This window comes from Odontomachus brunneus, unplaced genomic scaffold (genome assembly GCF_010583005.1).
Source record: "Odontomachus brunneus isolate Ranch 3 - 2012 unplaced genomic scaffold, Obru_v1 Obru_scaffold_144, whole genome shotgun sequence".
In the NCBI taxonomy this organism is placed as follows: Eukaryota; Metazoa; Arthropoda; class Insecta; order Hymenoptera; family Formicidae; genus Odontomachus; species Odontomachus brunneus.
In genome coordinates this window covers 103,071-114,854 of record NW_022639594.1, presented here as the reverse complement: position 1 = coordinate 114,854, position 11,784 = coordinate 103,071, and the positions used below count along the sequence as shown (strand labels likewise).

Genomic DNA, 11,784 nt, shown 5'->3' with positions numbered 1-11,784 from the left:
TCTCTCTCTCTCTCTCTCTCTCTCTCTCTCTCTCTCTCTCTCTCTCCCTCTCTCTCTTTCTCTCTCTCTGTTTCTCAAATCTCGTTTCTGTTTTATATCAAAGACAAACAAAGAGTAGTTCTCTTACGAATCAGTGTAATCGATCGGTTCTAAGCAAAACTTGTCAATATATTAATGTACGAGAGAACCGTGCCTATTAGTCTGGGTATGCATAGACTATTAGTACAAGCGTTCGCTCTCTTCCGTCTTGCCTCAATAATCCGCGGCTCTCTCCGTTATGTTTAAAGAGACGAGCGAGAAGGCATTCGCTCACTCTGAATAACACTAACCTTTGAGCTGCGGTAACTGCTGGAGCTCGACGTCCTGCGAGTTGCGATAGCGCGAGGAGCCCTGCGATTTCTTGGACTTCTTCTTAAGGGATCGCTTGGCGAAGGGGTCTATCCGGTCCACGAAATTCCCCGGCAGTGACGACATTTTGGCATTAAAACGGAGGCACTGTGGGGAGTCGGCGACGCTTCGGCGGCGAAGCTTCTGCGAGCTTGGTGGCGCACGTGCGTCGGTGGTGCCTCGGCGCTTACACCCGTTCCGTGTGTCGTCCTATCCCCGGAGCACAGAGCGTCTCGCGACTAGAAACGACTGCCTTCACCCCGAGGAGGCCGCATTCCGTCGTGACAGCAAGAGCGACGACGACGAGAACGTTGACGACGATGGCGATCAACTCACTGCACTCATAAAATAGAGTAACACTAACTGATACGCGATACCGCGCCACGAACACGCTGTCTACGCGCACGTGGTGATGATGGTGATGGTGGTGGTGGTTGTGATGGTGGTGGTGGTGGCGGCGGTGGTGGCGGTATTTTATACTGATTGTATTCGCTTTCTTTCACGACTAAGCACGATTCACTGTTCACGCAATCCCGAACAGCCGATGAGCACGTAGAAGGAGGTCGTAGCGCTGATAGTAATGCTGATAGTGGCGGTGAAGCAGGAATAGTAGTAGTAGTAGCAGTAACAGTAATAGCAGTAACAGTAGTAACAGTAGTAGTAGTAATAATAGAAGGACGAACAATCCGTCGACAGGTCCGAGGAGCATAGCACACGAGGAACGACCCACTAGTCGTCGTCAACGACGACGATCACGGCGTTCCTGCCCATCAACGAACGAAAGAGAGCGAGCGAGCTAACGGACAATCGCTCGCTCGCGCAGAATTCGATTCGACACGAATCCGCGCTCGGGTCTCGTGTGCGCGGCGGCTTCCGGAGTCTCGCCGGCACTTGCCACCGCCGCAGCCGCTGCCTCCGGCACGAAGGGGCGCGATGATCTCTCACTAGGCGTTGTCACACGCGGACGCACGCCCTGTCTGTCTGTCTATCCTTCTTCCTTCCTTCCGTCCTTCCGTGTGAGCGGTGCTCCCACCTACACGGAGTACGTGCTTACAGCTTGCTGTTTAGCTGTGAAACGCGCTACCTGCTCGACAAAAGCCGGTCTTTTCCGGTTGTCCTCCTTAACGCTGGCTCGCACGTACGGCGAACGTAGGGTGGAGGATTCGATCGACGACGGCGGCGCCGGTCGGTGGTGGGTAGCCGTTAGCTGGCTGATTGGATGGCTGCTTGGTTGGTTCGTTGACTGGTTGATCGGTTGCTCGATAGAAACTTCTCTCGCTTTCTTTAACGTGGTGCGGCGCCGCTTAACACGTTCACTCGCTCGCGCACGCACGAAGGCAGACAAGCTCACGCACGCACGCACGATACCGATCGTGCGCGCCGAACGAAGTCGTAGCCGCCGAACCGCGCCGGCAGCAGCGGCGAACAGAGAGAAACACCGTTACGAAATAGAACGACTCGCGTATAGCTGGGCGCACGTCCGTCGTCGTATAGTAGTAAGTATGGCCGCGGGTAATGTGGCCGTCGTCGCGCACTCACACACGCACGCACATACAAGTGCACCCGCACACACACACACACACACACACACACCGCACCACACGCGCACGTACGCACGCACGCACGATGCGCGATCGCCGCCGCTGTTAATCCACACGGAGCGGAGCGTAACACGTTAACGGGCGGGCACGAGAACAGGCGGGTGTCTACCTCTCTGCGAGCTCCTCTCTTTTTCACGCGGCGACCGCCGAACAACTCCACCTCCTTACACTCGCACGTCCGGACGCCGACGCGACGACGACGTTAAGGTAGACGTACGTTTGGTACTTCGTCGTAGTACAGCACTCGGCCGCCATCAGCTGCTGCTCGCCGCGACGTGGGGGCCTCTCTCATTTTCCGGCGGAACGACCGCGAGCGACCGTCAGGCGCCGAGAACCGCCGAGACGTGGCCCGACATCGCCCTGCGCCGCCGCCGCCGCCGCCGCTGCTGCTGCTGCTGCTGCTGCGTATCGTCCGCCTGTCTTTTCGTCGTCCGACTGACCGCTGCTGCTGCTGCTGCTGGTATCGGGTAGTGATGGTATTGGTGCTGGTGGTGCTGCTGTATCACGCCACGCACCTCTCCCGCGAGAGAATTTTGCCGTCCGTCACGCCGCGGCAACACCGACCGCGCCAGGCCCACCGATCGCGACGATCTCGCGGACGAGAGAGCGAGCAAAAAAAAAGAACCACGAGCTCTATCGCGCGCACGCACCGCCGCCCTCTTCACTTATTGAAAATCCGTCAAGAGGTGCCTTGTGTGCCTGAAAATAGTAATGTGCGCTCGGCAATCATCGGCCGGAGATGGCCGATCGCCGGCGGACGCGTACGAGTGCGGCAGGTGGCGCGACGTAGCCGCGCCGTCGCGCATCAACTTTTCAAGCGCGCCTACCGGGCCGCCGCGCGCTTGGCCAATGCCGTGTGTCGCCGCCTGCTACCTCATTGGCCCGCGTTCGCGCTTGCGATCGATGCGCCGGCCAGTGCGCTGAAACGGAAGACGGCGCCGCGCATGGTTTCGATCCGTTACCGACGAATCCGGCTTAAGGCCTATTCAGACGGGTCGCGTCGCTGTGCACCGTCATGAGCACGGAAAACTCGACCAATCGCGTGCTAGATACGAAACTGTCTGTGTCGCCGTGCTCTGAATAGACTTTTATCGCTTTACAGAGCACCGACTCGAGCGTTCGATTTTCTTTCTCTCTCTGTGTGTCTGTCTTGCTCTCTCTTTCTCTTGCAAATTTTCAACCAATTTGGTCACAAGAATTCCAAGTATTTTAGAATTGGAATTTGTGAATTTTTGAGTCCTCAGGAAAATCATGCAGTTTTGAAAATTTTTAATGATCAGACCTCGGGAGAGGAAAAAATCGTGGAAACACCGCACAGGTTGTGTTACGCGCTCTCTTCAACATTAAATTAAAATATTTATAGTGAGTATTATGAATATAAATATTATGTTATGTGAATCATGACAATTAAATTTTCACAGGTTCATTCCATAATATTCTGGCGTTCAGACGTGAAATCTAAATCTTAAATTATTTACAAATACAAAAGAAAATATGTTAATATTTCATTTGCCTTACTGATTTGTTTTTCTGAGAAATTTCCGTTTAAATTATATTCAATTCGATTTCGTCACTCATTCGAAATAATTCGAAGCGTCTTACAGACGTGATGAATTTTTATGTACATCCCACAAGTGACGACACGCATCTCTTCGGCTTCATTATGAAAAATAATATATCGATATTATTAGTTTATGCGAAATGTCAAGTGTCGGATGAGTTTTTACCTTTGATATAATTAACAACCCTTTAATTAGTACGATAATAATCCCGAAACAATAATTACGTCGACACAACTTAAAATCAGAGTCGCGAAGGTCTCGTCTAAAAAGGGATCCATATTTATTTATAAATAATTTATCTGTCTTACGTCACTTGCGTCGAGATCCTCATTGGCGATTTCGTAGATCGATAACCACACAACGTGACGTTATCGACGGAATGCCGTTGTTCGCGACGAGTTTTGGGCAAGCGACACTACGTCGTGCGCGCCTCGCGTTTACACGAGTGAGAGAAAAAAATGTTTGACGTTCGCAGTGTTTGTGACAAGAGATTGATGATGTTTTTAAATCCTCATCTCTCAATATTCGTAAGAGATATCAGTTATTCCAGGAGATTTTTATGAATGAAGATAAGCCATTAAGTTATCATGTGGAAATCTGGCTGGAAATCGCGGAGAGATGACCGATAACGCGACGTGTCGTTATACCTAACCTACAAATCGACTGCTCGCGCGAGAACATGAACCCTATGCGATGTCCCGGCATATATTGTGGCCGGCAGTTATTGCCGGACGGGAATTGGAGCGAATGCGGCGCCTGTCCTCGCGGTTTTCGCGTCAATGCCTCGTCGGCGTGCGTACCTTGCGATGATGCGCCCATATTCTACGACTGGCTCTACTTGGGTTTCATGGCCCTGCTGGTCCTTGTGCTGCACTGGTTCTGCATCGACAAGGTCTCCAAGCGCCGCAACATACCCAAGGAGGTGATCGCCCTGCACCTGTCGGCATTGCTGGAGATATTGTTGGCGTCCCTCATAGCGTTGCAGTTGACAGATCCTATTGGTACATTCACCATCAAGTCGTGCAGCGCGAAGAGACTGTCGGACTGGTACACGTTGCTGCACAATCCTAGTCCTAATTATGAAGCGACTCTGCATTGTACACAGGAGGCGGTTTATCCCTTGTCAGTTTACACTTTGTCAAATATTGATTCAGTAGAAGCACATTTTCAGTTAATTATTGTCACTCAACTTATTATTGTGATTTCAGGTATACTATAGTCTTTATTTTCTATGCCCTAGGAATAATTCTGATGATACTCATAAGACCGTTAATAGCTAAGAAATTTCTACCAAAGCAGGGCAAGCTCTCTATCTATGCAGCTCTATACTTCTACCCAATCTTGGCATTGCTTCATGCAGTGGGTGGAGGTTTAATATGTATGTCGCGCGCACATTGTATATGTTACTATAAAATCGATAGAAAAGGTGATATATACACTAACCGTGTGCTAATTACACGTTTCTCTTTGCAGATTATTCATTTCCGTTTATCACTATAATCTTGTCGGTTCTGTCGAATGCGGCGCACTTTGCGTTTAAACTGAACCAGAGGATGAAGTCGTTGTTGCTGAGTTCCGTCTCGGATATAAAGAATGTGATAGTGATTTTAGGTCATTGGCTGTTGCACGCGTACGGCGTAATTGCAATCGCTACTCTTCGTGGGATCAACATTCATCCCGCGATGTTAGCTTTAGTACCGTTACCCGCCTTGTTTTACATTGTAACTGCGAGATTCACTGATCCCCATAAGCTCAACATTGAATGAAATAAATCTTGTATATCTTTTGTGTGTCTGGTGTGTTACCTCGTGTATTTAAAATAATATATCTATACCTTAGCTATATGTCTGTTTTTTCAATCTTTCAATTATAGAAGTCTTAGAAATTTCTAAATATTTCAAAAGAGTTTAAAATCCTATGTTAATTCAAATATATGTATTTTGGATCTTAATTACTAAACTATTATCATAACATTTCACTTTGAAATGTTTATTCGAAGATCTTCATTATTGAAAAGTGAAGAAACAAACATTGGCTCTTTCTTCCAAAATGCATATGGTATCTTGATATAGTTTATGAATTTATTTTATCGTAATATTTTATGCGCAATGTAACTAAGAATTTTTAATAAAAATGCTAGTAACTTAGAAATAGCGGTTAGTATTGGATCCCTCCATTCGAGACTCTGAAAAAAATTAAATTTCGCGTATTTGCTTGCGATATATGCATATATTTCATTGCAATACTTGTACACACATCATTTATATATTAAGATAAACTCTTTCTGTATTCTAGCACGCTCTGACATATATAAATTTTGTAACTTTTTTTTTCATTTATCAAGTGAGATTAATCGACTATTATATTGGCGAACAATTTATATTGTCATATTATTGAAATATTGTTTGATATGTTAATTAATTTACTACGATTAATCCATGCGCATGTACATTTAACGCGGGATATTACGATATTCCGAAACTGCATTATTTGCGGTATCACGTTACGAAATTTAATCACATGTAAATTATATAATAACATCAATGTACATCACAAAAACAAACGCATGTATATATTTTAATGGTTTTGGTAAACTGACTCGACTGATTTAATCGTGAGTAACAATTGAGCGTGCTTCGTACAGAACAATGCATTATTGATATTAATACGTAAATTACACACATTTGTTTGCATATCGAAGCGAAAATGACGTATCATATATATCGTTGTTTTTGCACTTAAAATGCATCGTGTAATTCTTGGTAGAAGTTATTCCTTTTGCACAAACGTTAGAACTACCACACTTTGTGCTGTTATGGGCACTCTGTCTGAGAATAATTTTTTCCTGTGTAAAATCATAAAGTTTCAACATTAGTAAATGATCAAATGTATGCACGTAATGTATGCAATGTATATTTAACATAGCATGTGTAATAATAATTTATATGTATATATATATATATATAAATAAATAAATAATATAAAAGTATATATATGATTTATATATCTAATATATATAATATTATATATATATATATTTTTTTTAATATATATAAAAATATGTACTTTCTTGCAAAAAAAAATAAAGTATACATTTTTATAGATTGTCATAGAAAAAGATACTTACGTTACTTCTAAGCCTTGAGCATAGTTGGAACTATATGCAACTATGTTGACTTCTTCTGATATGTGTGGTATACTCGATAAATCTATGGTGATGTTATCATTTCCTGTATGATATGCTACCAGATATCCCGGATTACCACTTTTTAATCTGTAAATTTATTAGAAACATTTATTCATGCACTTTTGGTTTTTATTCAAGCATAGGTTTGTTTTTCTTAATTTTCAAATCTGTAATTTGGCAAAAAGAAAAAGAAAAATTGCAAAAAATGCAAAGAAATACAAATAAGTACTAATAAAAATAGACCTGACCGTGTGAAATGCACATAGCTCAAAATATAATTTAATAAAAATGTATTATGTTTGTTGAGAGTCTCATTGATTAGTCGATTATATTATTCCATTGCATGCAATAAAGTCTCTACAGCAAAATATAAATAGATTAATACGTAAACTCACCCAATCCTGCACCATATGCGAAAGAAAACGTGGAGCATAGTCAAATTAATATTTGGTTAGTTTACTGTAACAGTAATCCTTGTAGCGGGCGAGAGGTATCTCATTTATCAAAGCCTGTATTCTCAAATTTACACAGCGACTTATACAAAACTGTACTCAACAAGATACGAATTAAGGTACCTATTTATCACTAAACGCGACGCGTGAGAATGCGGGCTGGGACTTTGAGAAGTACCTCTATATAGACTTAATTGCACACCCGAGAATGAATTCAATTATCCAATCAAAACCCGTCACCACTAATTTATATTGTAAGTATACATTCATCGTTATTCTTTGAGTGATTAGTCTGGAAGCTTAGTTAATATGAATTAATGGTTAATAGTATATATTATGTTAATTGCGTTCTCTGAAATTAAATCACCACATTCTATAACTTAAAATCATTTAATCTTTTTTAAAAATTTCTTTTAAAGAAATTTAAAAAATGAAATATTGTTAGAGCGTGTCGAGTCTTTATGTTGTGTACATTAAATTTTACGTTAATATAATTTCAAAATTGACACTACTTGTACGTATTGATAGATATATTTTCACAACATTTACCTTGTATATACAAAGACGTCTTTTTGTACAATTCTGGTCATTGTATTCCCATAGAGGAATGTCGGGGTAGTTCGAGCGTTTGAGAGAATTTTAAACGCATCCTTCGTGGATCTGACGTCGCTCAACCGGAAAATCGGCGTACCCGGTAATAACATCGTCATTAACGTTATGCTGTCTGCGACGTCACGAGGCATACGTTCTCGTATAGAGTGCACTTTGCCATTTACCTGTAATTATATGCAACATGAGTAATTATATTTGCAGATATCATTTGGTAGATTATCTTATACTATAGATTTTATAGAATATCCTGTATTAACTATTTTTTGATTTGTTACGAACGCAGAAAAGATCTATAAAGTTATATGATAGAGTCAACTTCACTTAGACGACACTTACGTTCCATGCGGGCCATGGCGCAATCTCGATCCACTGTGATATACTTTTGTGTAGCGTTGTGGCGTTTATGCTAAAATTAGCAGCAGTGAGGAAGTGTGAACTCTGTGGTAGATCGATCAGTGTGTCCTTCAGATTGTATACATGCAATATATCGGCGCCAATATCATCTTGCAATGCAAATAATCTGTAACACGAATACCAACGGCATATAGTTAGCCGACAACACGATAACATTACGTAATAGTACAACGTGAACAGAAAGTTTTTAATGTACCCTTTCCCGTCAGTTGCGTTGTGAACGATGCCTCGCCATTTCATCAGGATCGCTGCGTTCTCTGCCCGACCGCGCGTGTGTACGTGCGTCAGCGATTGATAATTGTTAAATTCTATCGCAAGATGACTCCTAGACTCATCGCGAAGATCCGGATCTTCTGTTAAGTACTGAGTGTTTGCCAGACGGAAACCACTAATTCCTAACTTCAGCCAGTGAGTCAGAATATCCTAAAACAATATGGTCAATATAAGACAATGATCGAAACAAAGTCGACCGATTACAAATGAAGCAATGTACTTACTCCAAATTCTTTCACTACTGCTGAATTGTTATAATTCAAGTCGGGTTGCGTCTTATTGAATTGATGAAGATAATATTGACCTCTCTGCTCATTCCACTCCCATGCAGATTCGCCGTATACACTCAACTATAAAAAAGGAAATGACAGGAAATGTTTAACAATCTTCCTTAAAACATCAAGAAGATTTGATATTATTGCGCGATTAGAACTTACCCAATTATTGGGAGGTTTTCTCTTCCCACCATCCATTATTCCATTAGCCCAAACATAATAGGACGTGAATGGTTCTTGCTTTTCAACCGATCGTTTAAACCACGGATGCTGTACGGAGGAATGATTAGGATCCAACTCGAGGAAGATTTGTTGACCCTCTGTGTTCGCCACCTTAATAAGAGCCTCCAAGTCGCTGATGTCTCCAAATTCTCGTTGGATGGCTCTATAATCTTCGATCCCTCCTGCAACAGAATAAAATTTTAATATTATTCGTGGATTTTCTTAAAAAAAATATATATAATTAAGATTTTTCATATAAAACAGCTTATCTCTCTCTCGTACATATTTTCTTTTCCTAATTTATACGTACCATCCGAACTTCGTTTTATCAAAGATGAGAGAGATATAGCTTTAACGTTTAGATCTTTCAGCTCATACAGTATAGGTTCTAATTCTTTCAATTGTTTGGTAGGATTATCCAAATTATCCAACTGAACAATGGGACTTTCTTCCCACAGTTTTTTTGGTTCAGGTGCCGAACATTTCGGCGCCATCACGATAATGGCTATAGCACCAGCCAACATTGCAGCCCAAAGTAACCAGAAGCCAATAAACAAGATCCATCTCATTCTCACCCAGAATGGATCATTAACGAATTTCATCAGTTCTTCCTTGCCCATTGCAGATGCCTGGTTTATCACTCCAATATCAATCTTGGCATCGCCATTTTCAGAGATAAATTTTACCTGTCAAAGAGTTGCAATCCAACTTAAGTAAGAGACAAGTCAGAATAGCACATATTATATAATTACAAATATATTATAATTATAGGATTTTTTATAATTATAAAACAACATAATGGCTCATAGTTGCACATTTCTCATGCATGTTTGACACATAAGATTTTGAAATCTGTCAAAAAAGTATATAGAGATTATGTTTCAATTATCAAAATTTATAAACTTGTATTATAGTATGACAAAGGAGTTCAGATAAAAATTAAAGAACTTTAATTAATCAAATATTTACTACTGTCAAGCACTTTCATAAAAATAATGACTTATATACTTTTCATATATTTCTTTTGTTTTTAAATTTACAAATTGTAAATAAAAGCACTCTTAATTTTTGAATATATATTAAAATTTTCTTATTTTTTTTAACTTTTATTGATAACTTACTGTAGAAGTAATTGTTTATATCTTACACATATTTATTACTTCTTTCTAAACAACATTTAAAATATACAATATAATTGCAACAAATAGTGATAAGCAAATATATAAAAGTAACTAATAAAACATTTTCATAGTGGAGATCTGTCGGTTTTATCTCAAAATAAATTAAGGTCTCTTATCATGTATGACGCAAGTCTAAGAATGATTTGCTTATTCAAAGAGCTATATTGACTTTCCTTCTTTTATTTTAAGTAACATGATTATTTTATTTTGCATAAGCAACTCGCGCTTCGAGAATTTTAAAAAACTGCACATATTTGTATCAAGTAACGAAAAAATGCACAAATATATATGAAGCAACGACATTGTGTCCAAATAATCAGTGCTAAAACTAGCTCGACATATTGTGCCAAAAGCTCGCACGCCGCCACGTTATTCGCGAGAGCGATCGATGGTCTCGTCTTAATGGCGAGATAGGCGTGACCGTTATGAAACATGGTGATCGTTTCTCACTCACGATTTGGAAAACGGCGGAATCATATTTCAACCGTAAATTAAAGACAAATTAGATATTTTATAAAAGATTTTACTATCGCTCTTTAGAAAAAAATTGATTCGCACATATGCTATGTATCCAATACATGCAGAGTTTCTTTGTCCATTGATACCCAAATGAAATCAACTACAAATAAAGATTTAAATAGATTCAGAATACAAAAGTCCGTAACAAAAGACTACGACAAAAGACCTTTCTACGACAAAAGACTCTTCTACGATAAAAGGTCCTTTCGTTCCGGTTGTCAAATTTGTGGCATCGTGATCCTACAAGGCGTAGCAATCATTGTTTCGATACTTTAAATTAAAAACAACAACCTAAGTAGTAAAAAAGTCTTAAATACTAATGAAAGAGATATTTAGGCTCTCTAAAAAGTAGAATGTTTTTTAGACGTCCTTAAGATGTCTTTTAGAAGGTTCAATTACCTATGATTGACAGACAACAAAAAAGTCAAGGAAGTAATGTTTACCTCTGTGGAGTCTTTGGCGATTTTTTGGGTGCTGTCATCCTTGAGCATTCGCTCCTGTGCACCCTCCTCATATTCCTCGCCGTTCTGTTTAACCATGACGCCGTCACTACTGCACGTTCGCTGTGGTGATTGCTGCTGTTTCGCAAATTCGTCCTCCTTCAACTGATACGTTGACGAGACTGATGACGTTCTCTTCGCAGCGCCATTTGTCTCGCTCCCAATTGCCGTTTCTCCCCCACTCTGCATCGCGCGTATCGTTACTATTCACTTGTATTTAAAAAAATTGTATGCAATACTTCAGGCGAGCAAATTCTCCTTCGGCGGTTTCTTCAAATTTCAAAAATGACTCGTGAGGTCGGCAAAAGCCGCGACAATAATAGCCGATGTCCGTGAATCCAAGATGGCACGATTCGACATCGATTATTTTCTCCACTCTTCCTTGTCCCAACCCTTTGGCTACTGATTTCAACCTTCGACCTTAAAGCTCCAATCTTTTAATCAGTATTGAAATTGATTCAAGCATGTTTGACACATAAGATTTTGAAACCTGTCAAGAAAGTATGTAGAGATTATGTTTCAATTAAAATTTATAAACTTGTATTATAAATTTATAAACTTATATATAGTATGACAAAGGAGTTCAGATAAACATTTAA

The 11,784-nt window shown here is 40.7% G+C and overlaps 3 protein-coding genes across 4 annotated transcripts in view; 1 reads left to right on the top strand and 2 right to left on the bottom strand.

Annotated features, from left to right (window-relative positions):
• LOC116850384 (serine/threonine-protein phosphatase 2A 56 kDa regulatory subunit epsilon isoform) overlaps positions 1-2,693 on the bottom strand; it is a 25,888-nt gene extending 23,195 nt beyond the window's left edge. Inside the window, exon 1 of the mRNA XM_032828603.1 lies at positions 330-2,693. Within this exon, the coding sequence (XP_032684494.1) occupies positions 330-474 (145 nt within the window). The 5' untranslated portion in view covers positions 475-2,693. The remainder of the gene's footprint in view (positions 1-329) is intronic.
• A 1,268-nt stretch (positions 2,694-3,961) lies between these two features.
• Positions 3,962-5,338, top strand: LOC116850378 (JNK1/MAPK8-associated membrane protein). The gene is made up of 3 exons (XM_032828592.1): positions 3,962-4,672; positions 4,759-4,928; positions 5,024-5,338. Exons 1-3 carry the CDS (start codon positions 4,230-4,232, stop codon positions 5,314-5,316), a joined length of 906 nt encoding a protein of 301 aa, XP_032684483.1. The 5' UTR covers positions 3,962-4,229; the 3' UTR covers positions 5,317-5,338.
• Positions 5,339-5,759: 421 nt separating this feature from the next.
• Positions 5,760-11,541, bottom strand: LOC116850375 (neutral and basic amino acid transport protein rBAT). 2 transcript variants are annotated; one of them, XM_032828582.1, is made up of 10 exons: positions 11,129-11,541; positions 9,296-9,671; positions 8,926-9,167; positions 8,713-8,838; positions 8,412-8,638; positions 8,138-8,321; positions 7,739-7,965; positions 7,133-7,138; positions 6,678-6,824; positions 5,760-6,395 (listed from the first exon to the last, which is right to left on the bottom strand). In XM_032828582.1, the coding sequence occupies exons 1-10, from the start codon at positions 11,372-11,374 to the stop codon at positions 6,320-6,322; spliced, it is 1,857 nt and encodes a 618-aa protein (XP_032684473.1). In that variant the 5' UTR covers positions 11,375-11,541; the 3' UTR covers positions 5,760-6,319. The 2 variants fall into 2 exon arrangements, with proteins under 2 accessions (XP_032684473.1, XP_032684474.1); XM_032828583.1 differs by lacking the exon at positions 7,133-7,138.
• Between the last annotated feature and the right edge of the window lie 243 nt (positions 11,542-11,784).